Source organism: Lissotriton helveticus, chromosome 10 (genome assembly GCF_964261635.1).
Source record: "Lissotriton helveticus chromosome 10, aLisHel1.1, whole genome shotgun sequence".
NCBI classification, from domain to species: domain Eukaryota; kingdom Metazoa; phylum Chordata; class Amphibia; order Caudata; family Salamandridae; genus Lissotriton; species Lissotriton helveticus.
Genome location: NC_136071.1, coordinates 495,980,994 through 496,008,799, shown reverse-complemented (window position 1 = coordinate 496,008,799; position 27,806 = coordinate 495,980,994). Strand labels below are relative to the sequence as shown.

The 27,806-nt window shown below is 41.3% G+C and overlaps 1 protein-coding gene across 3 annotated transcripts in view; it reads left to right on the top strand.

Moving 5' to 3' along the window:
- MGRN1 (mahogunin ring finger 1) overlaps window positions 1-27,806 on the top strand; it is a 336,236-nt gene that overhangs the window by 214,782 nt on the left and 93,648 nt on the right. For all 3 annotated transcript variants that reach the window (XM_078663001.1, XM_078662999.1, XM_078663000.1), the window contains exons 11-13: window positions 4,257-4,416; window positions 13,753-13,862; window positions 25,373-25,590. In XM_078663001.1, the coding sequence (XP_078519127.1) occupies window positions 4,257-4,416; window positions 13,753-13,862; window positions 25,373-25,590 (488 nt within the window). The remainder of the gene's footprint in view (window positions 1-4,256; window positions 4,417-13,752; window positions 13,863-25,372; window positions 25,591-27,806) is intronic.

Below are 27,806 nucleotides of genomic sequence, written 5' to 3'. Positions count from 1 at the left end.
CCCACATATTCCACAGAGCCACCTTGGCCATTGCACTTGAACTACTCTGAATGATCAATTGCTCCCTCGAAACCGCCACATTCCCTGACAACTGGAAACATGCCAAGTCATCCCCCTCCTGAAGAAACCATCCGCAGACCCGACGGACCTCAAAAACTTCAAGCCCATCTCCCTGCTTCCATTCGCAGCCATGGCCATCGAAAAGGCCGCCAACAATCAGCTAGCAACCTTCATCAAAGCGAACAGCGTCCTGGACATCTCCCAATCTGGATTCCGCAGCAACCACAGCACTGAGACCGCCCTATTCGCTGCCGCCACCAACACCATCCGTTCCCTCCACGATTAGGGCCTAACAGCAGCCCTCATCCTCCTGAACCTCTCGGCTGCCTTCAACACGGTCTACTACCACACACTAGCTACCAGACTCCATGACACCGGCATCCGCGGAAGGGCCCTTGACTGGATTTGCTCATTTCTCACAGGTGTAGAACGCAGCTAGTCAGACTCGAGCCCTACCTCTCTGAATCAACAGAGACCAGATTTGGCGTGCCCTGGGGATCCTCTCTCAGGCCCACCCTCTTCACCATCTACATGGCCCACCTCTTTACCATTGTCAGAAACCATGGGCTCAACATAGTCTCCTTCGCCGATGACACCCAGCTCATGCCTCTACCTCACCAAAGAACCCAGCATCAGCAGGCACAACTTCCAAGAAAGGATAAAAGCTATTGTCCCCTGGATAAAGAAGAGCTGCCTGAAACTCAATGCCGAGAAAACCGGAGTCCTCATCCTTTGCTCCACCTCCTTCGCATGGGACGACTTGGTGATCACCCGCCCTCGGGGACCCCAACACCCTGATGGACCACACACGAGCACCTCAGCATCATACTAGACTCATCGGTTACGATGAAACACCATATCAACGCCATATCTTCGGCCTATTTTAACACCCTTCGCATACTCCGAATAACGTTCAAATAGATCCCATTGTAGTCCAGAAAAACTGTCACGCACGCCTTATTCATGAAGCAAAATGGACTACGGCAACGCTCTCTATGCCGGAATCAACTAGAAACTACTTGGAAAACTCCAGACCGTCCAGAACACCGCAGCCAGACTGACCCTAGACATCCCCCTTCCCAAACACATCACCCAACACCTCCGTGATCGCCACTGGCTCCCCATCGAAAGAACAACCTTCAAGCTCCTCACTCACGCATATAATGCCCTCCACAACATCGGACCAGCATACCTGAACAACCGCCTCTCCCTCCACGCACCCAAGAGACCCCTCTGATTTGCAGTCCTCTCTCTTGCCACCATTCCGCGCATCTACAAGACCAGAACTGGAGGAATGTCCTTCTCCTATCTCGCAGCCAAGGCCTGGAATGCTCCCCCCCCCCCCCTTTCAGCTCCGGCAAGTATCTACACTGCTCCAGTTCAGGAAGGACCTCAAGACCTGGCTCTTCGGATGATCCCAGCACTCAAAGGAGCCCCCCCAGCACCTTGACACCCTCGCAGGTGAATAGCTGTGCTTTACCAACCCCGATTGATTGATTGAAAGGATCACCAAGGAGATATTTGCAGATGAGCCAACATTTTTATAACTGCTAAATGGTTGTTTGTTTACACATTTACTGTTGGCTTCGTAAGATTGAGTCAGGCAAGCAGTTGTCAATCATTGATTACTTTCTGTTCATTTATATCCAATCCGCCCCCAATCTGTTCATAGCATCTGATTAGTATATGCATATTCAGATGCTGCAAACTTCAAATCTTGCTTATTTATAACCATTGTTTAGCAGTTAGTTCTATTACAAATTAATATGTTATCCTCCCAATCCCCCTGGTTAACAGAAGAACATTTTATTTGTTAAGACTTATAACAAGCACAGCATCAAGGGGATAATATATAATAGGGGAAAGAAACCCTAAAGTCAAATATGAGGTTTGTGTCCTCGTGCCCGCAAGTCACAAATAGTTGTAGTCATGCCTTAGGGTGAAACAAGAGATGTTAAGAAGAGGAACCTATAAAATTCCAGACCCAATACTAAATGGCAGAAGAGTACATATTGTGTAAATCTGCAATACAATAAACTGTACCCTTATGGGCACAGGTAAGTAACATTTTGGTTTCGTTTTTCTTAACACCATACCATGGATAAATGTGTTATGTAAACCGCTTTGGATTGTAGAGAGGTTCAGTAAGACTAGCTCATGGGAAACCTACAATTACTCAAAATCATAATACTTTTGATGAGCTTCTGATTTCCCCCTTGTGACGGCAGGCATCAACCTCATCTGAGAGTTGGGAAGGTGTGGTCACCTATGTGGTTGTGTTGCATTGCTAGGCAATATCTTTCCTGTGTCTAGGTAAAATATGCTCCACCATAGATCAAAAGTGACTATATGCTGGACTTGCATTATTGTAGCAAGACTAATTCCTGAATTAACCATCACCCACCAAATTGCTTTTGATTGAAAATGAGAATAAGCTTACCCTTTTCTGCAAGCAAGAAAGGCTTCTTGACTTTGCAATCCAGCTCATCCCCATAGTTCGTGAAGCAGGGTAATGCTGCAGATAAATGTCAGAAAGCATTTCTGTCCATTTAGACAGTGGTTGTGCCTGATATTAAACTGACGCTTGTGATTGTTTGATGTAATTAAGGTAGACTCTAATCCAAGTTCCGATGTTGTATAAGGCAACACCTTGTGCTTTTGGCGGTGCTTTTGTAAGGTGTGGGGGAAATTCCAAAGGAATGAAGTTGTAAGCCAGGGTTGAGAGAGGCTACTGTTAGTGAGTGGGACCAATGATTCTAGTCCAGTGCCCCTCTCACTTTTTAGAACCATGATCTGGTTTTTAGAAGAGCAGATGTTCGCAATCCACCTAGCAGGGTGATTTAAAAAAAAAAAAAAAAGGTTTTTACAATAACAAATTGCTGTAAACCTCATAACCTTGACCACACACTCATATATCGGACTATGGCCAAGATATCGATCTGCCCATAAAAGTATCACATGGTTTACTGCGCTTGAGTCTGGAGCTTGGAATACTTTTCAGAGTTGGGTGCTGGTCTGTGCCATCTCTTCACTAAATTCACAAGACATCTGAAGAATTCTGGTGTTGATAACTAATTTTTTACATGAATACAGCCCAAGGGCACTGGATCACTTTATATGAGCACCATATTACATTACATAAGGTCAGATTCAATTTATTATAAGCACAGGAGATTAACTGATTTGCCCAGAATTAAGGATCTTGAGCCAACACCGGGACTTCAACCTGGTCCCCCAGATCCAAACTCTGCAACTGTAGCTGTTAGAGCGCATCCATGTTTCTCAATTTATGTGTGAGAATCATACACCAGAGGTGTGGTTGTGTAGCATCTTACATTGTAAAATGACTTTGTGAAGTAAAAAAAAAAAGAAAAGCAGCAACTAATACGGGAAGGTTCATCTGGAGTCTCGCTCCAGAATGCTTGTTATGGAGATTTTTCAAACTGGACTTAGGGACATTGTTCAGTACCTTGCACTAGTACACAAAGAGCGCTAATCATTTTAAATATTACTGACAAATAGATCAGGACTCTCGCGAACTGCCAAATATCTGCTCACAATCCACCAGTAGATCCTGGCCTACACTTTTCAAAACGCTGCTCTAGAACATAAAATTGTCTAGTGCTGCACCTAACACTGGAATATTGAGCTTTTCTATCAAAGTGAAATACACTACAGTAGCACTACAAGCAACAGGCAAGTGTAAGTCTTCAGAGAAAATACAATAATCTTGCCATCGTGTGAAGAGCTAAATGAACGTTTGCCTAGCAACAACCTGGGATGAAACTTTGTTACAAGTGACACCTTATTCTCTAATGTAATGTTTTGCAGTTTCTTTGCTTTTTAGACCTTATTTTGTGCATTAACTTTGCTTACATTTGTGATACTTTGCAGTTAATATCAATTCTGTCTGTGATTTGATATTCACAACTTCTAGATCTGATACTGCCACAGTTCGCTGTCAAAGTTGTTCTCTGTCCAGAAATCCAAAGTGTATTGTGTTAGTAGGATCAAGTACTCAGGCACCACTTGTTATTCATTGGCGTGGAAGAGAAGCCTAGTAGTTAGGAATTCACAGTGTGAAAAGCAAGTGGGACTATCACTATTACTACATACGTAACATCCAAAGCAATTAGTTATTCCAAATGATTTGTTTGTAGTCCATGAGCTAATATGTCATTGCTTTTTTCCTGCAGCCTTCCGACGATGAAAACAGTGACAATAGCAGTGAGTGTGTGGTGTGCCTCTCGGACCTGCGTGACACACTCATTCTGCCATGCCGCCATCTCTGTTTGTGCAACTCATGTGCTGATACTCTTCGCTACCAAGCAAACAACTGCCCCATTTGCAGATTGCGTAAGTATTATGTGGGTTGTTAATAATAATACTTATACTTACCTAGGGCACTCATCTGTTAGTCTAATCTCTAAGCATGGATGTTCCAAGTTTACAAATGTCCTCTTTATCTGCAGAATGTCCTCTGTGCGGCACCCCCAATTTACAGAGTGTTGTCCTTAACACTTTGTAGCCCGGAGCACTTACATCAACTAGTACAACAATTTTGTGTGTCTCTATGCCTTTTTCTCAACCAGTCATATCTTTTACTTTTCTGCCCCATTATATGAAAAGTGGAAGGTTCACGTTTGTATTTCCACTCCTTTCTTGATGACACCCTCTACTGTACTTTCTGCGAAATGCAAAGCTGAGTTCTAAAACGACTGATAGTTGCCTCTACACCACTGGTGACCAAAACTGGATAAATGGGGTGAAAAAGATGAACTCTATTCACTCCTAACAACTAAGTTAAACAATTCTGATGTGTTCATTAATGATTTTGTCAGAAGGCTATGGGACCATATTGGAAAACATAGATTGTTTTGGTAACCTGAGTAAAATGAACTTCATCTTGGAAGATAAGTACAATCACCACACTTGTGAACTATATTGAATATCTTTTTTAATCTTTATACTAGCCGTTGATGGGTTAATTGTGAGAGGCTTATTTTACTAATTATTTTCGTGTTTTGTTGCAAAGTTCATGCATTAATCCTAAACAATCAAAACTTTCATGGCATTATCCTGGTTTGCCTTATTACTGACATAGGCCGGCAAGTAGTTATGGTTCAAAATTAAGATTGAATTTTATGTTAATGAGTAGGAATACACGTATAACCAGAGGGAAATGGAGGTACTTAAGAGCAGGTCGCCCTCCTAAAGCGTCATATGAAAAAAGTGAGCCCAAAATCTGGGTTCGGAGACCTGTCTTGTATTGTGGCTAGACACAAAATAATATTACGTGTGGCCAAAAAAGAATGAAAAAATGTCTTTCTTGAGTCCTCTCACTCACCGGAGTTTTCTCACGGTGACATGCTTCATCATTGGGGCCATCCCAGTTCTCTACGAAAAGGGGCGTGCTACGACTTGCGAACTGCGTAGGAGCACTTTAGTTGTGAAGGACTATGTGTGGTGCAAAAAAAAGTGTAGTGAGGTGGAGTTGGTGAGTAAGTGAATTTAAAAATACCGTGCTAGTGGGCCTCAATAATTTATTCTGCTCCTAGGTTGGTATATTAAAAATGGGGTTTATACTGTGGACCGACCAACTATGGAGGTAGGTTCAATATATGGTCAACATGTTTCACGCTACCCCCAGCGTTTCTTCAGGACCATACAGGGACCAGCCCTGTATATGCCACTCCTAGAAACCTAAATCAAGGTTAAGGATTGATTAATGTAAAGAAAGTATTTACAATGGTGAACGCTGCTCATTATAAACACATGCGTGGTTCAAAAGTTTATACGCGGTAACTTACTGACGTATGTATTGCTCATTGAAGAACCTGTAAGGAAATGGATAAACAAAGTTTAAAAACACCTTACCCCTTTCTCAAAGAGATTGGGGATATGTAAGTCCTTCATAATGCACGTTTTTGATACATATACATATATATGCATACTCTATATGGTGCAATTTTGCCCCATATTGGTGCGTGCAGGCTCTCGGGTCCAGCGTGTGGTGAATAAAACGCAAAGTGCTTGTGACGTGAAATACCTGTACAAACACTAAGAAGTGACTAACTGTGACAAAGACGGTGAAGACATACTACATTTAACATATAAATCAAAGTAGAATCTCGATATTTACATATTTTTGTGGGTGCTTAATAGCACTTCACCTCACTACACTTTTTTTGCACCACACATAGTCCTTCACAACTAAAGTGCTCTTACGTAGTTCGCAAGTCGTAGCACGCCCCTTTTCGTAGAGAACTGGGATGGCCCCAATGATGAAGCATGTCACCGTGAGGAAACTCCGGTGAGTGAGGGGACTCAAGAAAGACATTTTTTCTTTCTTTTTTGGCCACAAGTAATATTTTTTTGTGTCTAGCCACAATACAAGACAGGTCTCCGAACCCAGATTTTGGGCTCACTTTTTTCATATCACAAATACACTTCATGAATATGCATATCAAGAAATTATGTTTTCTTGGCTACTTCTAGAGGTGAGTGAAATGAGAAGCCAGTAAATTTAAAAGATGTATATTCCCAAACAGTAAGGAGGCGAGCATGAAGGAAATGGGGTGTAAGAGTATGTGACTGGTGGTAAAACATTCTTTGTCACCCTGTTCAAATGAGATCAGGTGGGATTTCAGTGCACTTTTGAATGAAGGTATGGAGATGCTCGCTTCCAAATGTGGAGGGAAGACTTCCAAATGGATGGTGTCAACTAAGCATAAGGATTTAAATCTGAAGGCTGCACGGGGTAGTTTAGTGGTAGCCCGAAGATTGAGACTGCTGATTGACAGAGTTTGAGCAGGTGTTTATTTGGCATTTGCTTGAGAGAGAAGTATAGGGCCCTTATTCAAGCTCCAAAGTGGCATGACCATATTTGGTTGTTCTCTGTTTCTTTTGTGAAACATTAAGCCCTGCAAGGGACAGGGTTCTGTGTAAATTGTCAAGAGAAATACATTTGTGGCACGTGTAGCTGTAGATACACATGATATGCATACTCCTGCCTTTTAGTTTTTGACTCTACTTGTGCAACTTGTTTTTCTCTGAAGGAGTCTTCGAGTCACAGGGTATGGTAACTCCACCTATTAATGGTACTGGTAATGCCGATGGGCATCCGCTCCACTGCTAGATTGTCTCTATCTGTCCTTGGGTTTGGATGTGCATCCTGGGAGTTGCATGTCCGCGCCTTCTGCTGTTTGTCTCCTGTACCTGTCGGTGCATCCACCTCAAACCGCATAATCTGTTGCTTTGATCACGGTAACGTTGGTCGGCTTTGACAGAGTTCCTTTGATCACCCTCTCGGGGCACTTGCCCTTTCACACGGCCATCTCATCTGCTTCTTCCACCAAGAATGCAGACCCTGTGATGGAAAGAACTCCTTTGCATTACTGTCCACAGTGCCACTCGAAATATCCCTAAACAGACCACATTTGATTCTATAATTGCATCTTTTACTGGAGCATGACGATGCATCCTGCACCATCTGCCTCAACTTCCAATCCAAAATAGGCCATTACTACCATGAAAATCTCCTCCTAGCTCAGTGTACCATGGCGACCTGTCAACACGATGACAACCCTGATCTCTTCCGGGATCAAGACATCGAGGTGGAGTCGGAGACTTTGGCCCTTTGCTTCAGCCCAGAAACGGGCTCCCATTTGGACTCCGATGTAGATGAACTACATCTCGCCCAAAAGACTTAGATTGTGAGTACAATACTACACCCACACCTCCACACCTGCTTCGACAGGCCAAGCACCGCCCTAAAGAGGGTCGGACATTGAGCCCTGAAGCCCACACGCAGGCTTGCGGTCCTCCATTTCCTGTTAGCCATGGCTGGCATCGTACAATAGTCACAGATCAGAGGCCAGCCACCTACCAGCACCAAGACAGCTGCTCCACACCTGGCCATTGGGACGACACTTCCTTCAAAGTGAGTGCCAAAACCATCCTCGGCTACCAAGACTTCTTTGGCTCCAAAAAGCCACTCAGTGCATGACATGCAGAAACTTGTTTGCATCGAAGCATTCAGCGCCCAAAGCCCTGTTGTTAGTGGGCTTGGAGTATCAAGAGCAGCCCATCCTGCTCCCTAATGATCTTGATGCCAAACAATGACTCCTCACCATCCACCCTCATACAGGAAGCATTATAAACAAGCCACCTCCGAAGGAGCAAGACTTTCTTTCCCGTAAATGAAAGCTGACTTTTGAGGAGGAGCTTGCTCAAGAACCCTCTTCCCCGCCTAAATTGAGGAAACACTGACAGAAGCACTAGCCCAGAGCTACTTCGGCACCCTGTACCACCACCTCCACCTCCATCTCCACCACCTCATCCACCACCGCTCCTTCCTATGGGGTGAAGGAATTCCTTGGTTCCCAATTTTTCCGTACGAAGCACTTTTTGACACTGAACCGGGAGATGACCCCTGGGGCGATTACACCTCAACCTACTTGAAGACACAGACCCAGACCTCTACACTGCAAAGCCATCTTCTCCTGATGTTCGAGTAATACCAGCCTCACATATACCAACGATAGCTTACCGCAGCGAACTACAGAGGGGCAGGGATGCAAACGCCCTGGTTAGCACTGTTATTAGAGAGTATAGAATTATCTGCAGCCAGCGTCACACCTTGCCAGTACAGGTTGGAGTTTGGACTACAAAGGCAGACCTTGGCAATGCAAGGAGTCTTCATTATCAGCTGGGACAGAATCCGGAAGGCTTCACCAGAAATCCTCAATCACTACCTGTGGTTAGAGCTGCAACAGAAAGACTCCTCACCAGCCATGACTTACCTCAGTGAATGCCTGCACAACACAGGAACCTTACAGCTCTGGGAATCAACCATCAGCAATGCTGCATACAAAAAGCTAGGGAAATCAGTAAGATCTTGATTGCTGGTTGAAGAAAAAGCTACATTAGCAAAGAGAGCACATGGCTGGATGACATTGAGCACTTATAGCACGACCACAGAAGATCTGCTGCACCTCCTATGCACTTAAAAGGAACTATCGAAGGAACGGACACAGCTCCTAAAAGTTCATTTTAATCAAAGAGTGATTCAGACTCGGAGACAAGCCGTGCTAGCCTGCTTTGCACTAGAGGATCAGCAGCTGAACTGCCAACTAGTACAATTGCTGACACTAGTGGCTAAAAATAGCGAGTCTGCTGAGGTAGGGGTTTCCAGCCCAAAACAATTCAAAAGATAATTCAAAGCACTCTGCAGACACCTCTTAAATTCGAGCAACGGTTTACTTTTTAAGCATGGTCTCGTTGTGTCTTAATGTCGAATTAATCTGTGCTGCAAGCGAGGCTACCATCATGGGCTTTTTCTCCGAGGCTGCACAATTATATACCAAGACTCATTCTAAAAACTTAAAATATATATTTTAAAGGACTTTTGTCTGCTCACGCAATATTTTATCACTTTGTAAGGCTTTTTAATGCTTTGTTTCTCTTATGCAACAGTTTTAAGTCGCTATGTAACTAAACGTTTGACTTCAACTTTGACTCCTTCCAATGATAGCACCTCGAATCACGACATCATAAGCAGGAAGGCTACCTTCCACAAGGTAGAGCTCCATAGGGACCAGAAGTACGTGCACTTCCTCGTGGAGACACTCTTCTACCCAAAGGTCAGCAGTATCTCCCAAGGCTTAAAGGCATGCTATGAACCGCAGCTGAAACCTTCAAGATCCTGTAAGCAGCTCCCGGATGAGAACAAAAATTGGGGACACAAGCTTGTCTCCGTAGGGAAGCTAATTTCTAACACCACCATCTTCTGTGCCCTGCAGCGTGAGGCATTAACTCTAGTGTCCTGATTCGCCACCACGCCTGGCTGCATTTCTCTGGCTTTAAACCACAGGTACAACAGCATCTCCTCAACCTACCTTTCAATAGGTAACACCTCTTTGCACTGCAGGTTGATGAGATGCTGGAAAAAGTCCAGAAGGACATGGACACCGCAAAGGTGATGCGTGTACTCAAAAGTCCTGTCCATGGGGTCCTTTCAAAGGTCCAACTATAGAAGGGGCTCTAAGACCACCTCCTTTGAGGCATCTACCTCTTACCAGAGGCAACAGCACCAACAGACGCCATCATGGGGATACTCCAGGGAGGTTGCAAGGGCAGTTGCTCTAGAAACAGAGGTAGAGGTGCCGAGGCTAAGTCATGCACCTGCACTGAAAAGTGACTCCCTCTCCCCCGATCATACTACACCTGCCAGGGAAAGCCTACAGGAGTTTCTCACCTGTTAGCAGGGGATCACCTCAACTGGTGGTTTCTTTCCAACATCAATCGGGAATACAGCTTAGAACTCACCTAAACCCCACCAAAGATCCCCCCCTCAGACAATCCCTCTCCCAGGAAAACCAGCGCCTCCTTAAAGGGGAAGTACAGGCACCCAGTTGTAAAGGGAGCCATAGAACCAGTGCCACTCCACCACTGCAGCAATGGAGTATAATCCTTGTACTGTCTCATTCCCAAAAAGGATGGGTCCCTCAGACCCATACTAGACCTCAGGCTCCCTCAACGATTACATCCTGTCAGAGCAATCCACATGGTGACACTCCAGGATGTCACCCCGCTACTATAGTAGGCAACTTCATGACCACCCTCGACCTGAAGGACGCCTACTTCCACATCCCGATCCTCCCTGCACATCGCTGGTACCTCTGGTTTGTGCTAATTGGTCAGCATTACCAGTTCAGACTGCTGCCATTCAGGGTAACTACTATCCATAGGATGTTCACAAAATGTCTTGCTGGCGTCTCTGCTCACCTCCAGAGAAACGGCATGCACATATTCCAAAACTTGAACGACTGGCTGATCAAGCGCCTAACCCAATTGAGCATCAACCTGTTACACAATCTGGGCTATAGAATCAACATAGGGAAGTCCCACCTCCAGCCCCTTCAGGAGCAGCCCTTCTTGGGAGCAGTTCTCAATTCAGACACCAGGAAAGCCTATCCTAGCCCAGCACAGGTTCAAGCTTTCCAAAAGTTGATCCCTCTTTTTTAGCCAGATCGCTGACTAACGAGAAGGACGGTCATGCGCTTCCTTGGCATGATGGCCTCCTGCATTGCCATAGTTCCCCATCCCATGTTTCACATGCGCCCATTGCAGGAGTGCCTAACTGCACAACAGTCACAAGCATAGGGTCAATGGGAGGATCTAGTGTCTCTGAGTGGTAGAACAGCACCAATCTGTTACAAGACAGGCCCTTTCTTGACCCAGACCCTGCAGGTGACCATCACAACAGAAGCTTCCTTCACCAGGTTTGGGGGCGCAATTAAGAAACTTGAATGTTCAAGGTACCTGGACACTCATTGGGGTCTCCACATCACTTGCCTGGAATTGGTGGCCATCCAGCTAGAACTCCAGTCGTTCCTCACTCTTGTTCAGTACAAGGTAGTTCTAATTCATACAGACCTCACAGCCATGTGCTACCTGCAGAAGCAGGGAGGCACTCTCCCCCCACAGTTATCTGCATTGGCTCAGGGCATTTGATGGTGGGCACTCCATTACAAAGTCCATCTACTAGCAGAATATCTTCCGTGAGTGGACAACATCCTTGCAGACCTGCTCAGCCTGATGTAGCAACAAGTCCAGGAGTGGGACCTCAACCTGCGAATCCTAATCCCATACTTACGGCTTTGGGGGGCTCCTCAACATAGACCTTTTGCCACCGTCAAAAACGCAAAATGCCCAAGCTTCAGCTCCAGGTACCATCAACCTCAATCCTAGGGAAATGCACTGTGAATGAATTAGTCAGGGATATTTATCTACATTTTTCCGCCTCAACCTCTTCTTCTGTTCAGTGTTAGAAACCTGCTGCAAACATCCCTCACTCTCATCCTAGTGGCACCCATCTGGGCCAGACTGCCCTGGTGTAACTCGCTCATCGACCTCTCCCTGATGCCTCCAAAGAAGCTGCCCAACAATCAGTCAATGCTTCTTGTGCAGAGCCAGGGCATGTTCAGACACCCAAATCCCAAGCAGAACTTTTCAATTTGGTCCTGAGGTATTTGAATTTGGCTACCTCAACTTACCTCCAGAGTGTATGACCCATCCCCAGGGAAACACTCAGGCTTACAAGAAGAGCCTACTATGCAGCTACATGGAAAGGGTTTGTGCACCACAGCAGTCACAGGCACGTCAGACCTCTCAAGGCAGCTGTCCAAGATATTGTCTGTTATCTGCTTCATCTGTAAAAATTAGGGCTTGCTTGTGATTCTATTTGACTTACCTTGGCCACTGTTACGGCCTACCTTCAGAACAGAGAACATACTTAATTTTTCAGATTCCCAGTCATTAGGACCTTCATGAAGGGACTCAAAAGAGTAATTCCATCGAGGGTACCACTTGCCCTATTTGAAATCTCAACACAGTTCTCACCAGACTTACTGGCCCTCCTTTTGAACCACTTCATTCATATCCTTTGCTGTACCTTTCCTGGAAGGTAACCTTCTAATGGCCATCAACTCTCTCAAGCATGTGCGTACATGTCAGGCTCTATCCCTTCAAGCACCCTTCTTCCAAGTTCATGCAGATAGGGTAGTCCTTAGGACAAACCCCAAATTTCTCCCCAAGTTAGTCCCTTCTTTCCACCTCAATCAAACTATTGAACTCCCAATGTTCTTCTCATATCCAGAGTCGGTGGCAGAGAGTGCTCTTCACACATTAGATATCAAAAGGACCCTCGTGTATTACAAAGTGTTTCCGTAAGACATAATATCTTTGTCTCTCTCAGAACCACAACCACATGCTAAGGTTGGCCAAGCTGTACTCTGTGCACTCTTTCAGTCCTCTGCAACATCCTCTGGCTAGTCACCTCTTAGGGGAGAGCTCCTTTACAGTTTATGAACAGCATGTGTAGCTACAACTACACGTGCCACAAAAGGATAATATCACCCATTAGGCATCTGTTCGTGGAATGGAGTTCTGTCGAAAAACATGCACCCACCCTCCTCCCTGTGAGCCTTGGTTTCTACAGAGGCCCTTCTCTCTTCGCATTGTCAGCCTATTCTGTATCTGTTAGCTCCATTTTATATCCTCACCCTCCTTGCAGAGAAACAATCGAACAAAGAACCCATGCCATGCGCACATCCGAGCCTAACACTATATGGCAGGACTGTGCACAGCATGTGGATCTAGAGCACTGCATGGCACAAACCGATGCTTACAGGGTAGGTAACATAGTTTTACCTATTTTTTTTTTTTTTGATCATGTATTTACATTTGTGGGTATGTCTTCTGTTGAAATACATGCTGAAGCACTTGAAACTCGCAGGCCTAATATATGGTCTGAAAGGACATTCATACACCTGGAATACACCCCAGAATCACTTTGATTACTCATGCATCGTGCCTTCCTGTTCCAAAAAGGTAGCTTGAATCTCCATCGGGTTTCATCGTCACTATTATATTAAATTGGCTCATTCATAGTTGATGCTTTTGTTGGGAAAAAATCTCTGAAAGATTGTAAGATTCTAAATGTTGTCTAGCAAATGGATAAGATCTTGCAAAAATAGAAAGTATAACCACACGTTACACCCATTCAGACTGGTCATGTTCGTGTTTTTTAAAAAAAAGTTAAACTTTGTTTAATGAACATAGAAAGAATAATGCTAAAGATATGCTGAGTTCTTTGGTCAAGTGATCACCCTGCATTTCAAATTTCAGCTTTCCGGGCTCTCCTGCAGATCCGCGCTGTAAAGAAGAAGCCAGGTGCCCTGTCACCAGTCTCCTTCAGTCCTGTGCTTGCTCAGTCTCTGGACCATGATGAACATTCTGTGCGTATATTTCTGTGCCTATTTGTGTGTGACTAGCTGCTAATCACTGTACACTCCGGTATCTTAAGTACCCAGAAGAGAAAAATGGGTTCTCTTTCCAATAAGTTAACATTTTTATTAGTGTTTTAAATGTGGTTTTGTCTTATTAGGAATACCCATTTGTAGTGGTTACACCATTGTTAAAATAAAAGCTTATAAGGCTGATCTTTGCTATATATTTTGTGCCTGCGGTGCATTCGAAAATAACAGACTATGCTAGAGAATGTTTAATTAAATATTCCATGTGCCACAGAATAGTTTTTTTTAGCATGATCACAGCAAAACTGTCTGTTATTCTTTGATAACCCTTCAATAAACGGCTATCTCCATTTTCTTAAAGTGAGTGGGCATGGTTTACTATTTGTGGGATAGATAAAATTGTTATAGAATGGCTAGAGCGGTGGTAGTAATTCATAAGTTCAGACAATCACATTCCAGAGCGTTCAGAAGACACCAGATATACTGTACCCTACATTGCTTGTTTAAAAAAACATTAGAACCCCCAGAAAAAAGAATCTATAAATATCAATTGTAACATAAAATATTTCTTTTCTTAGACGATAGAAAAACAGATTGCTTTTCAGAAAACTAGTATTCCAATTATCACTTACTAGTTCATGTCAACTAACAGCCACTTAAGGACTCTGATTATTAAACTTTTTGCAAATATAATAGAAATATTCATACAGCAATGCTAGATTGTGACAAGTACAATATGTGGCTAACTTGCTTTCATAGTGGTAATGTGAACATTTGACCATTACATGAAAACTATTGCTTACACTGATAAATGCTAGATGCATAGTGGCACTTGCAACAGATATTTTTCAAGTTTTTAGAAACATCTTATCTATATATCTTTGCGGCTACAAAGACATGGTTAGAATTGCCCACTCTGCTCTGACATATCGTGATATTTTCAGGTTGTATGTTAATCATATTAAATCTAAAGCTTAGTATAAGTGAAAGAATATTGGTTGGTTGTTTTTTAAAAAAACTTTTAAGAAAACTTGAACAAGACTTTTAATTATTGCTGTCCCTTCCTTGAGGCTTAGTGAGCAATAATTGAATGGTGTAATTGAGAATGTTAGTCATGCAGTAATTTTATTTTCCAAAAATGGAGAAAAAAAAAGCTATTCCAAGAATTACCTAACGTCACCATCTTAGTTCAATAACTATAATAAGTGCGTAGTCAATTCAGATGTTCTTCTCAGGGCAGTGAAAGAAGCAGAATTCCTGACCCAATCACCCAGTACACATTTATTCATTCAGGTATTTCCAGCAGGTGACTTAAGTAGTGCATCATCATGGACAAGTACCAAACTGAACATGAGTTGAAAAGGCATCTGCTACAAATTTAGAAACCTATAGGTTTTACTGACTGTGTGTCATACTATCCGTGGAAATTAAATTAAAGTACCAGACAAAATTAGGTAAAAACTCATTCAGATATCAGAATCTAAAAACCTAAATTCTTGTGAGTGAAACAATAAAAGAATCAGTCTATCAATTTCATATCACATCAAATAGATCATAGTTAAATTAGCTCTAGTTAAAATAGTAACACTGATGACAGTTACACCCTTTTACAACTAGCTCAATCCAGCACTTAAGAAATTAAATCCAGTTCATGAAGAAAAGAGGAGACCGGAAAATCAAATCTAAGATACTTGAATCCAAGCTAAAAGCTATGATGGACATGTATAAATGGAATTACAAATCTATTTTGTTGCAGTTGTTACAGAAGCTAGATCTCCAGTTCAGAAAGGGTTGAAGTACTAAAGCGCTGGATGACCTGGTCCCTTTCAGACTGGAAATTAAGGAATCTTAGTTATTGCAGAACTATACAAGACTAATTAATTTTAAAAATCACAGAGATTAGTGAGCATATAGTCTAAAATCAGTAGAAGTAAGATAGAAAAATATTTGAAAAGGAGGAAAACCTGTTTTTGAAGTAAGACCTTCAAATGTAGAGCAACTTAAAAGAAGTATTCAGAACTACAAACCTGCAACCTAAAGGCTGCAAACCATTAAACATAATAATTGAGAATACTGATCTCCTTGCTCCATGTTTAATAAAAAAAAAATCATCAATGTTTACTTTCATCAAGCCACACGTACAGCTGGTTCTCATGGATATTCTTCTTCTCAAATAACTGCAGCTGGACCAATAAAACAAGTTACAATAAAGTGTAACTGGTTTAAAAAGCAGAGGCTGCATAATTATTGTATTTCTTTTCAAGGAGAATCATTACTATGAGAATATCATCCAGAATTCCGTCTTAGTAGAAGAATAGAAATGGTGCTTGCATATGCCATAGATTAATTGATATGGAAAGTGAACAATGAAAGTAGCATTTTTGGTGACGCATGAAGCACTAGCTTCATGTAAAAACAAAATTCTCACCTTGTTTATTAATGATAGGAATTTGAAAAGTCTGCAGCAAAAGAAAGTGATTAGACTTCCGCACTTAACTTAACTAAATGCCTGGTTCTTTACCTACTTCATTATTTATATTAAACGTTTTACTCAAAAATCTGATGTATATATGTGTAGGATTTCATAAATTGTGTATGATTAACAATTCTTCTACACTTAACTGGTAAAACTGACACCAAGGGTTCAAAGGTTTTAAATACATTAAACTAACAATTGTTGGCATTATACATTTGGTGATTAATAGACAGTGTTTTAAAATTAATGAGACGAGTAAAGGATTAGTAGCACAAAATGTTTCTTTACACACCTCTTACTACCAATGTTTCTAATTTCCACTAGCTCTAAAGTTAAACACAGAATCACATTAGACCCATCATTGCCAATTGAGATTTTAAATGCATCTAGTTGCAAAATATTGTTATCATTTGTAATTGTTTAAAAGAATCTAATGCTGCTTAAAATAACATTCATGATTTACACCGCTTTTACTGAGGCATTATACATCTGATCTCCTTGAAGAAACTGCCACAGCAAAAGCAGCAAAGATCCTTACAAAATGCTGTCACAGCCACTCTACATTAACTTCATTGACTCCTTGTCATAAAGAAACTATAATGCCATCATTACAAAAAGGCTTTAATGAAAAACAACAGGTTCCCAACAGTAGTTCCGAGATCAACCGATGAAAGCATTTGAAACCACTTCATGTTTCTCAAAAATAGATATGGGATGCCAATTCTTTTTATGATAAAATGCATAGTTCTGCAATAATCTTCCAGTCTTGTTAAGCTTAGAGCCAAGTAATACGCATTCTGTAGGCTCCTGAAGATCATTCCTGTTCATAAAAAGACGGATTTTAGCTGCGAGTGATTAAATGCAGTTTGCAACTGAACTGCTATAGAAATGGTCATATTATTTTATTAAGTAGGAAGGCGCTTGACACAATGTATTTGGAGATGTTAAATTTGTATTATTTGTTTTGTGCAAAACTGTAATAGATGCTGAAGAAACCAAGGTCTAAATTACAAAAAGAAGTAAAAGATGACTCAATTTGGAAGAGTCAAAAGAGGCAGTGCCTGGAGAAGGGATTTATAATTGAAAGTCTTTAAAGCTTTTCAGAATTTCATTGACATGCATGTCATTGTGCCACAGAATGTCAGTTGTGCTTATTTGCATACTCATGGCAGTAAAGGTGTGGTATACTAGGAGTCATCAGTGGAAAGAGGAGGATAGCATAGAGTGAATGTTAAAATTGTATTGTAGTTCTATATTGACGATTTACAAGGCACTGTCAACAGATTATCATGAAGTTAATTGAAATACCATTAAAAAAGATTAATACATCATCTTAAAACACAGAGCAGAAATTGGAATTCTCATTAACAAAAGGAAGCCTGCAAGCCCTTTATGAGAAAAACTGAAAGTAATGCTACTTCTCTGTACGGGTTTCCTATAATCATGCTGTGTAAGACCAGACTTCTAAAAGTTACAAATTATAAAAGTTATGGCGAATGTTTTACAGACTGACCCAGCAGTTTTTTATTCTATTTAAATATCATGCCTCTCTATTGCAGGATATAAGCAATGCTTATACCTTGTTAACACAAACTGTAAAGATATATTTTAAACTTTTGGTCATAACAAAGATTTCAATACTCTGTTAACTAAGTGTGGCAACCTTTACACTTTAAAGAATTTTTGATAACGTTTTTGATTCAGCTTTTTAAGTTCTTTGGAAAAACTTCACTTGTACCAAGTAAAAAGCAATATTTAAAACAATTTTAAAGATTGATAAGTAGGGGAAAACGCATACAAAGGAGATAAGCATCCAAAGTTATTGAGGCTTTAAAGAAGAAAGTTGAAAATGTGATGTGGCACACAGAGATGAAGCAATCTTCGATGAGCTAAGTAAGATGGCCAATAAACAGAAATTAAATTATGGAACATTACAACAAAAAAAAAGAACTGTAGTTTGTGCAGAGTAAACTGAAAAAGCTATCAACTGTGTAGCCTATGTGTTAAAGTAAGAAGAAACATGATTAGTAAATTGAAGCTGCAACTAATGTGAACAGGAGAATTGAGGATTTTTGTGGGAGAAAAGCACATGAAAGGTGTAGCTGTAATGAAAATTAGTTGAGTTTATGTAAGACTTTTAAGTTGCGAAGAACGTAGACTGCTCACAGGTTACTCCCCAAGCTTGCATGAGACCTCATTCTCTCCTGCTCAGTAATCTGATTAGGCCACCAGATAGTAAGCCTGCACCGAGAGATAGTGCTGACAGGCCAACAGACTTGGCAAGAAAGAAAACCTGAAATCTATCAGATATGAAGACAGATAAAGTGACAACTTACGACAATAGCAATTTGTTTAAATATCTGAATGACACCAAGGAGAAGTTCATCGTGAGTGATGTATTACATTTTAGATTGGTCCAAGGACAGTGAAGATACATCAGATTCTCTCAAGCAACATGGGAACTCTAGTTCAAAAAGCTTAACTAATGCAGCACAGTCACTTAAATCTTTCCTATCTTAATTTCTTCTTCACTGAATAATTGAACTTTTACTTCTGCTTAAAAGCTAGGTTTATCTTTATCCTGTCGCCTAAAGATGTCTATTGTTTTACATGATCTGAAATTACTTTGCTTTCAGTGTTTTATTTTGATAAAACATTCCTCAAGTCACATATATAAAGCATGTATAAAAACCTATATTTCTTAGTCAATCAGATCTCATTGCTCGGGATATCAGCGATAATTGAAATTACTGTAACATTCATTAACTAATTAATTACCGATCAAAGGGTCATAGCCAATAAATTGAAAAGTGCAGGTCGAATAGTAAGATCTACATCTAAGTACATTTGTAGTCTGTTAAAGACTATCAATTTGTCTTTCTTGACACCAACTTTGCCTACTTACAGGTTAGCTATTAGTGGAAGCACATAGCACATAAATAGTGCAGCCGAGGTGCCAGAAAGCTCAACTGTGTGTTTGGTCAAATTATTTTGATAGTTTATTTTAATTTGCAGTATTCTGCCTCTTCAATTGTTTTTGCAAATAATGGACATAGCTCTATTATAAATCAGCCTATGTAATGCACGCTTTTAAACAGATTTTCAGATTCCCCTATCTCTACTTGCATATACTGATATGTCATTACATTGTAATACTTTTGACTCCTTAGTGCTCTGTTATCAAACGCAGATGAAAATAAAATGCAATACGTCTTCGCTTTTATTTTTCTGGTACCAGAAAATATACTTTTTAGATCGTTGTTTTGATTTTTTCACTCGTGTCTGGGTTACCCATTGCAGGTGTTCGTTTAACCTCACTGTTAATGTTATCTTTGTTGAGCTTAACTGTATCTAAATACTGCCCCTTTCGCTCATCGTTGGAGTTGTGTGTCACTGCTGATTTAAGTGGGAGGAAGTGTTCCCTATCCATTGCTCTTGGATAGTCGACACACTAACATCAGTTTGATGCACGGAGGAATGGGTATCTGATTTTCAAACCAACTTTTCACGCCTACCTTATGTGGTGAGTGTTTTGACAGCTCCTGTCCATGGCACCTCTAGGGCCTTGAGTCTGTTTGAATCTTTTTCCAGAGTCTCTGTTAGTGTCTGTTCTGGTGCTTGCCAGATTTTCAGCAGCAATCTTAATCCAGTGGGATCACTAAACAGTTCAGTGCCTATCTAGAAATATTTCATCTCATTTCTGATTCATCTCAGAAGAATTCCTTAAAGTTCAAGACTCAACTGCAAACATAACAGTGAGTACAGGAGCATTGATTGTGGGGCTGCCTCAGGGATCAGCCATCTGACTGATCCTGTTCAATACCAGTATGATCCCCCTGACCCACATCTTTGAAGAATATCAATTTGGGTGCCACTTGTACACAGATGCAAGGATCTACAGACTCTCACAGAGTTGCTAACAATCTGGAAGTTGTCCAGCATTGGACGAAGGACAGTTGGCTCTGTCTCACTAGACAGAGAACAGAGATCCTACTTGGAGGCCCAGTGGATGCTTCACCTTTACCCTAAATCTCCACCACAACTTTTACAAAAGACACATAACCTACAGCTATTGTTTGATATTGGCCTCTCTTCACTCACCAGTGTTTGTAGCAAAAATGCATTCTCCCATGTACACCAGTTGCATGGAATCATCCCTGTACGGACACTATTGCATTGGTTCTCACTGTGATCTCTCTGAGCAGTACTGTTGCAATGTCAATTATGTCAGACTACCAAAAGAGGATTTGACCAAATTTTAAAGTGCCTGAAATTAGTCTGCCTGTCTCCTACACAGTTTGAGTTGTCTTGATCCTACTTTCAGATGCTCAAGTTACTACACTGACTTCTGGTAAAGGATCTCAGTTCCTTGTACTCATTCTGCACTGCTACACATTGGGGTTTATCTATAAAAGGAGTTCATAGCCATTGAATTACAACCCTCCTGCCTCTGAGCTTTGAAGATGTAACTGATGTGACAGCAGAGCACTTATTGTGCAAGGTTCCACATTTCGGAACATCCAGCCTACATGCGGAAGATCTGAATAAGACTTTCTGACGTTCAGAAAATGTCTGAAAACTGCTCTTATGGTTAGAACCTTTCCTCAGCCCTGCACCCTTGCAAACTCTCTTTGGCATCCTTGTATGTTAAAATGCCTGGGTCTAGCCCTGTGCAATCCTCTTAAGGCTGTTACACACCTTTCTTAATCCTTTGCAAGGCTACATCCACCTCAGTAACTGCCTAGATAATTACCATTGCTCTGGATTTCTTCAGTTGTTTCCCTCAACCTTTAATTATTGTTTTTGAATTTGCAATCTTCATGCCTTCCCACTCATGCGTATTCAATTGGCTACCTGCTTTGAAACCCATTTTACAGTAAATAAATAAATAGAAGTGTCAATATATGAAGCAAACCCATTAAGACTCATATTTGCTTAACCAAGAGGAGTATGACCGTTCAGGAGTGTGATCCACTGTGTCAAAAACAAGAGAGATTAAAAATTACCAAAATATTGAAGTGATTGTGTTATGAAGGCAATGTTTAATATCCATGCAGCCTTTCTCACAAAAACAATTTTTATTTTTTATGTCAATCAAATCATTTCACTGTCTATATTTTATATATTTTCTTCACTTCAGTGGAAATGTAAATATCACTTTCATACTTGAATGTACTTTAGAAAAGGCAGGCGGAGTGAGGGGTATTTTCCCGGCACTGGATCCCTGCTGAACTGATGTTAACTTTTCTAACGTACATCCTCTGCCTGTCACTCGATGGCCTCTGACCATAACCCAAATTGGGGCGGTCCATCTATATATAGAAACAAATGTATGTCTGTCTGTCTGTCTGTCCTTTATGCATTACTACACCATTCATCCGATCGCCATGAAACTTTGGGAAGTTGTTGAGTACACTCCGCGAAGGTTTCTGGCATAAATTAGTTTTAAATATCGGCCCCCCAGGGCCCTCATAATCTTTCGAATACTGATGTACGCACAAGAAGGAAAAACAAAAAATTGTGTATCCACAAGCACTCGAATAAATAAATAGAATTAAAACAGCATTCATCCGATCGCCAGGAAACTTTGGGAAGTTGTTGAGTACACTCCCGCAAAGGTTTCGGGCATAAATCTTTTTTAAATACGGGCCCCCAGGGCCCTCATAATCTTTTGAATCCTGATGTACGCATCAGACGGAAAAACAAAAAATGTGTATCCACAAGCACTCGAATAAATAAATAGAAGCAAAACGACACTTTGAAATGTTTTCCATATTAAAATGAATAAGTTTCAATAAAAATGACACAATGTAAATTGAATGTTATCATAACGAGTTTCCTTGAATTTCCTTTCTTCGGAGATCGCAGTACGCGCGACGGGTAAGCTAGTTCTATATATAATAAAAAGGTACCTCAATGTTAGGCAGCAGAATGCTTGGATCACCTTGGAGAGCACACCAAACCAACCACTGTGTAGAAAGTGTAGAGTTTCTGGTCCTGACGAATCGCCACGTGATTTCTGAAATTAAATACAATAAGAAATTTATAAAGCGCGAGACATTCACCCGAAGGTGTCAAGGCGCTAGCTCAGCAGACAATATAAACCAGACCTTTTTAAAACCTCATCAGAGATTTTAAAACCTCATCAGAGATTAAAAAGCCATGTCTTTAACGCCTTCCTAAAGACCAACAAGTGTGTTTCTTCTTTTATCCTCTGAGGTAGAGAGTTCCAAAGTCTGTTCGTGCCGACCAGAAATCTCTTTCCACCCCAAGAACACTTTTTGAACCTGAGGACTACCAGGTTATTGGACTGAGCTGAGCGGAGATGGAAGGCTGGAATGTATGGCTGCAAATTCTGTCTAAAAAAAGGTAGGCCCTGTACCGTGGATAGCTTTAAAAGCTATACAGAGAGCCTTGAACTCGATCCGTCTATTCACTGGTAGCCAGTGTAACTCTTTGAGCACCGAGGAGGCAGATTTATGTTTTGGAATGTTCATCAATAGACGAGCAGCAGCATTTTGCACAATATGCAACTTGGTCAAGCATTTCTTGCAAAGGGTAATGAATAAGCCATTACAGTAGTCTGCTCTAGATTAAACAAGAGCCGAGATTACTAACTTCCGCAAATCCACCGGAATAAGTGGAAGAATCCTTCCGAGTAGTTTTAGTGTATTGAAGGGGATGGATGAAACTTGGTTTACATGGCCTTCAAAGGAAAGCATGGAATCAAACGTTACTCCCAGATTCTTTACCTTATTCATAGGATTAGGTAGCGAGCCCAGCTCCGAAGGGAAAAGAGCAGAGGACCAGAAATGAGTGTGGGTTCCAAAGAGTAAGACTTCAGTCTTACTAGAGTTCAGTTTCAGACAATTAGTGGAAATCCAGTCTCCCACCTGCGAAGACCGGTATGGAACTGTGTCTGCTGGTGAACCTGTCACTGAAACCACAATCTGAGTATCATCTGCGTAAGAAATAGCAGAGAAGCCCAGCGCTCTGATTAGCCTCGCCAGTGGGGAAACATAGATATTAAAAAGAGTGGAGCTCAACAAAGAGCCCTGTGGTACTCCACATGGCAGAATGAAGTTTGGTGACTTAAATTCTGATAGAGCCACAAACTGTTCCCGGCCTGATAGGAATGCTTTAAGTAAAGCAAGTGCTTTCCCTTTAATGCCAATCCCCTTCTGGACTTCCAATAGTTTATGGTGCTTCACAGTATCAAAAGCGGCAGACAGGTCAAGCAGCACAAGTGCTGCATTGCCTCCTGCATCGACTGTCTGCCTAATCAGTTCAGATGCCGAAATCAATGCCAGTTCGGTACTGTGGTGCTTTCTAAAGCCAAACTGAGTGGCGTCCAGAAAGGCATGCCTCTCAATATATTCTGATATAGCACTATTCATGGCTTTTTCCACCATTTGTGCGGACAAAGGGAGTCTGGAGATAGGGCGGTAAATTATTAGGGACTGCCCCATCTAAATTTACTTTCTTTAAGAGGGGGAGGACAGACGCCAGATTCTAGTTGATTGGGAATATACAAGCGGAAAATATTTGATTGAAAATCAGAGACAGATGAGAGACAAATACTTCTGGTAGAAGGTGGAAGATTCTAGGAAGACATGGATCCAGAGGGGAACTAGATTTAGTGGACAGCAGGAGATTGGTGACCTCATCAGTTAAAGAAGGAAAAGAGGGTAGTTATGGGGGGGTCACTGATGCCTGAAGTGCCTCGGAGACTTTCCCTTTCCTCACTGCAAATAGCTGGAGTCCCTGAAGGGGGCGACGTCCTTTGAGAAAAACATTGGGAGAAGCCACTATAAACCACATTAACTTTATCTTGAAAGAACATGGCCAATGCATTGCAAAAGGTCTGGTTTATTCGTGAGTCAGTCTCCTCGGGGCATTTGGCTAACTTTTTCACTACGGTGACAAACCTGTTGACCACCCACTTGTAAGCCACCTCTGACCATTTTATCAGTGGTGACACCATTGATGTTTTTAACTGGGTCCAATGGAATTGCAGATTAAATTCATTCTGGAGCATTTTATCCCTCCACACCCCATTTCTTCACACACCTTATCCACATCTACACCACGAGGCCCCACACCCGTCCCACACCTAACTGCTTGGGAAAAATATCTTCGACAAGGAGCCCCTCAAAGTGTGCCCGTCAGGCATTTCAGCACCAGCCTGACAAGGAGCAAGCTCTATGATGAAGCATGACACCCAACCGGGTGTGTGAGGGCCCCACTTCCCACATTGGGAAAACCCCGTCTCCAACTTAGGGTAGAGGTGTTGACCGACCCAGCCTCCTCTTCCATCCTCCACAGGAACTGCATACCTCTTCTTCTCATTCAGGCCTTTTATAAAGTCAAATTATATCGTGAATCTCTAAATTTTATAGTTATATTGAGAAAACAAGAGGATTCAAAAGATGGTCAGCAGTTTCGTGCAAATATCAAATCATGTTATTCATAGATTAAATGCTTACTCCTGTTTATCTCCAGAACTAATTAATCTTCGTAACGTTCTATTTGGTGAAGTTTATGAATGCTTCTATAAAAATTTCACTGGAAGTACTCCTGTTATTAGTGTTCTAGAGCATTTTGCCAGTTGTTTCAACCTGTTCTCAGAAATCCATTACGGTAAATGCCCAGTTTTTCAAGTGAGAGCTTTTCAGGTGTTCCAACGCCTTCCTTGAGGCAGCACATATGTAATAATGTGAAGGAATCGGTTATCCATACAAAGGGGCTGTTGGTTCAATTAAGTAATTTTTTCTTTTCTTTTTGTTTTTCTTTTTTTACTTTGCTCGCAAATTAAAAGTGTGGAAAATGTATATTAATATTTTAAGGAGTTGTTTTACAAGCGAAGCTCTGTTTATATTAATGGCTGTCTTTTTTGGGGATATATGTTGTTGACTGAAATGTCTCTTTTTTTCTCTTTACCATTTGTGTATCTAATGTTTTCCACGTTTACTACATGAATAGTCCATCATTTGATTAAAATTCTTCTTTTATGCAGGGCTCTGACAACATCCCCCCAGGGTACGAGCCCATATCGCTACTTGAAGCGTTGAATGGCCTTAGATCTATCTCTCCTTCGCTCCCCACCGCGCCTCTGTATGATGCCATTACCTACTCTGGAATGGGAGATGGGTTAAGTAGCAGACCTCTGGGTGGAATTGATAGAGTGACTGAGACGAGCCATCAGAAGAACAAGATCAGCGTGTCTCCTGACGGGTGAGTATCTGGCCATAATTGAAATTGTAACTTTTATGCTTTATTATCACAAGAGTAGCAGGGACGTCCTGGCTTCTCCTGTTTATTATAAGCGAGGTTTGAGGTGGCATTCCTGATTTGAAATATTGATGGGAAGCATAACTAGAGGCTTTTCTGAGCATGTGGCACAGGGGAACAAAGCAGTAAATTATCCTGACCTCAGGTGTTGAGTGGCAGCAGGGCCAAGAGGGTCAACTGGTGGGAAACAGTACATAAATTCTTCCAACCCTTATCAACTGATTTGGGAGCAGAAAAGAACAAGTATCCTCTTCTGGTGATCTGAAGCATAGTTAGGGCTCTCCTGGTCTTATTGGGTAACTAAAAACAGATACATGAGGGTTTTATTTTACTTCAGAGTAAGGTTATGCCTCCCCAAACTCAGCTACGGAGTATAGTGGAGAGATTATCAAATTATCCCTTGCCTGAGTGAGACTATCCTTTTGTCATAGAGTGAGTGCTAGAAGAGCTTAGTGACCAACTTAAGGGTCTTTGATTATTAGAAGTAAAGGTTGAAGTGCTGTGAAATCACATTGTCATGCAATGCAAAACGGGAGGAGTTTATCGTCATCTGCTTATAGCATCGGTTTTAAACCCCACATAGGGACTGGTACCGAGATAAGAGGCTCTCCTGACTTTATACAATGATAGAAGGGATAGCTGAAAAACAAGCAACCTTTCCTTCGGATTTAGAGCAACATCGTAAGTCTAATTTGGAGGCATAGATACTACTGTTCTGGAACCAAAAAGCAGTCACAATTTCAGTCTAGTATTTGTGCTACCAGAGACCTATTTTGGAAACCTGCCTATTATATACTAATAGGTATAAGGAATTGGAGTGAGTTGCCTCTGGCCAACTTAAATAATATTAATTAGGCTGGTTGCAAATTGCGACTCACTTCAATTGGTTAAAATCACAGGGATGGTGGCCTACGAGTGTCAGCAGACATCCATAACAGCGATTGATTTTAAATAAAGAAACTATGTGTTTTTTAAAAGCAGTCCAATTCCCATAAAGGAAAAGGGGATGTTAAAAAAAAATAATAATACAAGTTCTGTTTTTTTTTTTTTAAAGTTTCAGTGAAAGTCTGAAGTAGTCTCCTTTGTGAATATGTTACTACCCCAGGTTGGGAGTCAGTAACTTTTCCATGATGTGCAAATGGAATTCTGGTTGCAAACCATTGATTCATATTCTTACACTTTGACAGCATGTTTGGGGGCAGTTTAAATTTCACCTTTAGTTATTTATGTATGATTTTAATTCTTTTATTATGGAAGAAGGAAATATTGATATTCTGCACTTTGCTCTTCTGTCTGCAAAGTTGTGTTGAGAGCGCTTTCCTGCTCGGTTTGCATTCCATCATTTTTTCTTCTGTTTTTACACCTTAAGCCACCATTTTCGGGCACCACACACACTAGTTGCCCAGGGATACAATTGAGTCAAGTCCATCTGCGCACATCTACTTTGTAGACAAAGCCAGCCAAGTTTACCCCAGAAATTGAATCAAGATTCACATACTTTGCTAAAGAACTTTGGGAACTATGAGTTATGGAGGATGCAAAATCGAGCTGCATATACACGATATTGTCTGTTCACTATTCTGCCTTAAGTGCAATCTTTTGATACAGATTGTAGCCAAGCCATGAATGATCTCCCCCACTAATTGCAAAAATGTAGTAGAAAGGCAAAAGTATGAGACAAAAAGCCCAGCCAATTTTAGTGGGTGTGGTATCAATATGTGTTCACTCCCTAATTATGCTTTTGAGATTTCAGAATTCTTAACCGGCACCAAAATTGATTTCATGTTTTTGAGAGAAACATGGCTTTTATGAATTTTCAAACACCAATATTATTGGGTCTGTTACACAAGGATATACAATTACCTACCTGGACCATATAGTAAAAATAAGTGCACTAGCAATCATTTTTCAAAACCCCATCCAGTGCACCACTTCCCTTTAAATGGTCTGCCAGAAGCAGAAAATGTGGGCTTTTGTCTTAAAACTTTAAACAGTCTTCTTTTTCAGGCGCTTTAATTAATTGTCCCCCCTTGCCAAGCTTTTGGATTTGTTCATTCCTTAATCGATGCTTTGCACATTATTGTGTGGAATACATAATTTTACTATTTTAGGGGTTTTTAATCTCCACATTGACGATGAGAGCTATTAACTAGTATAGG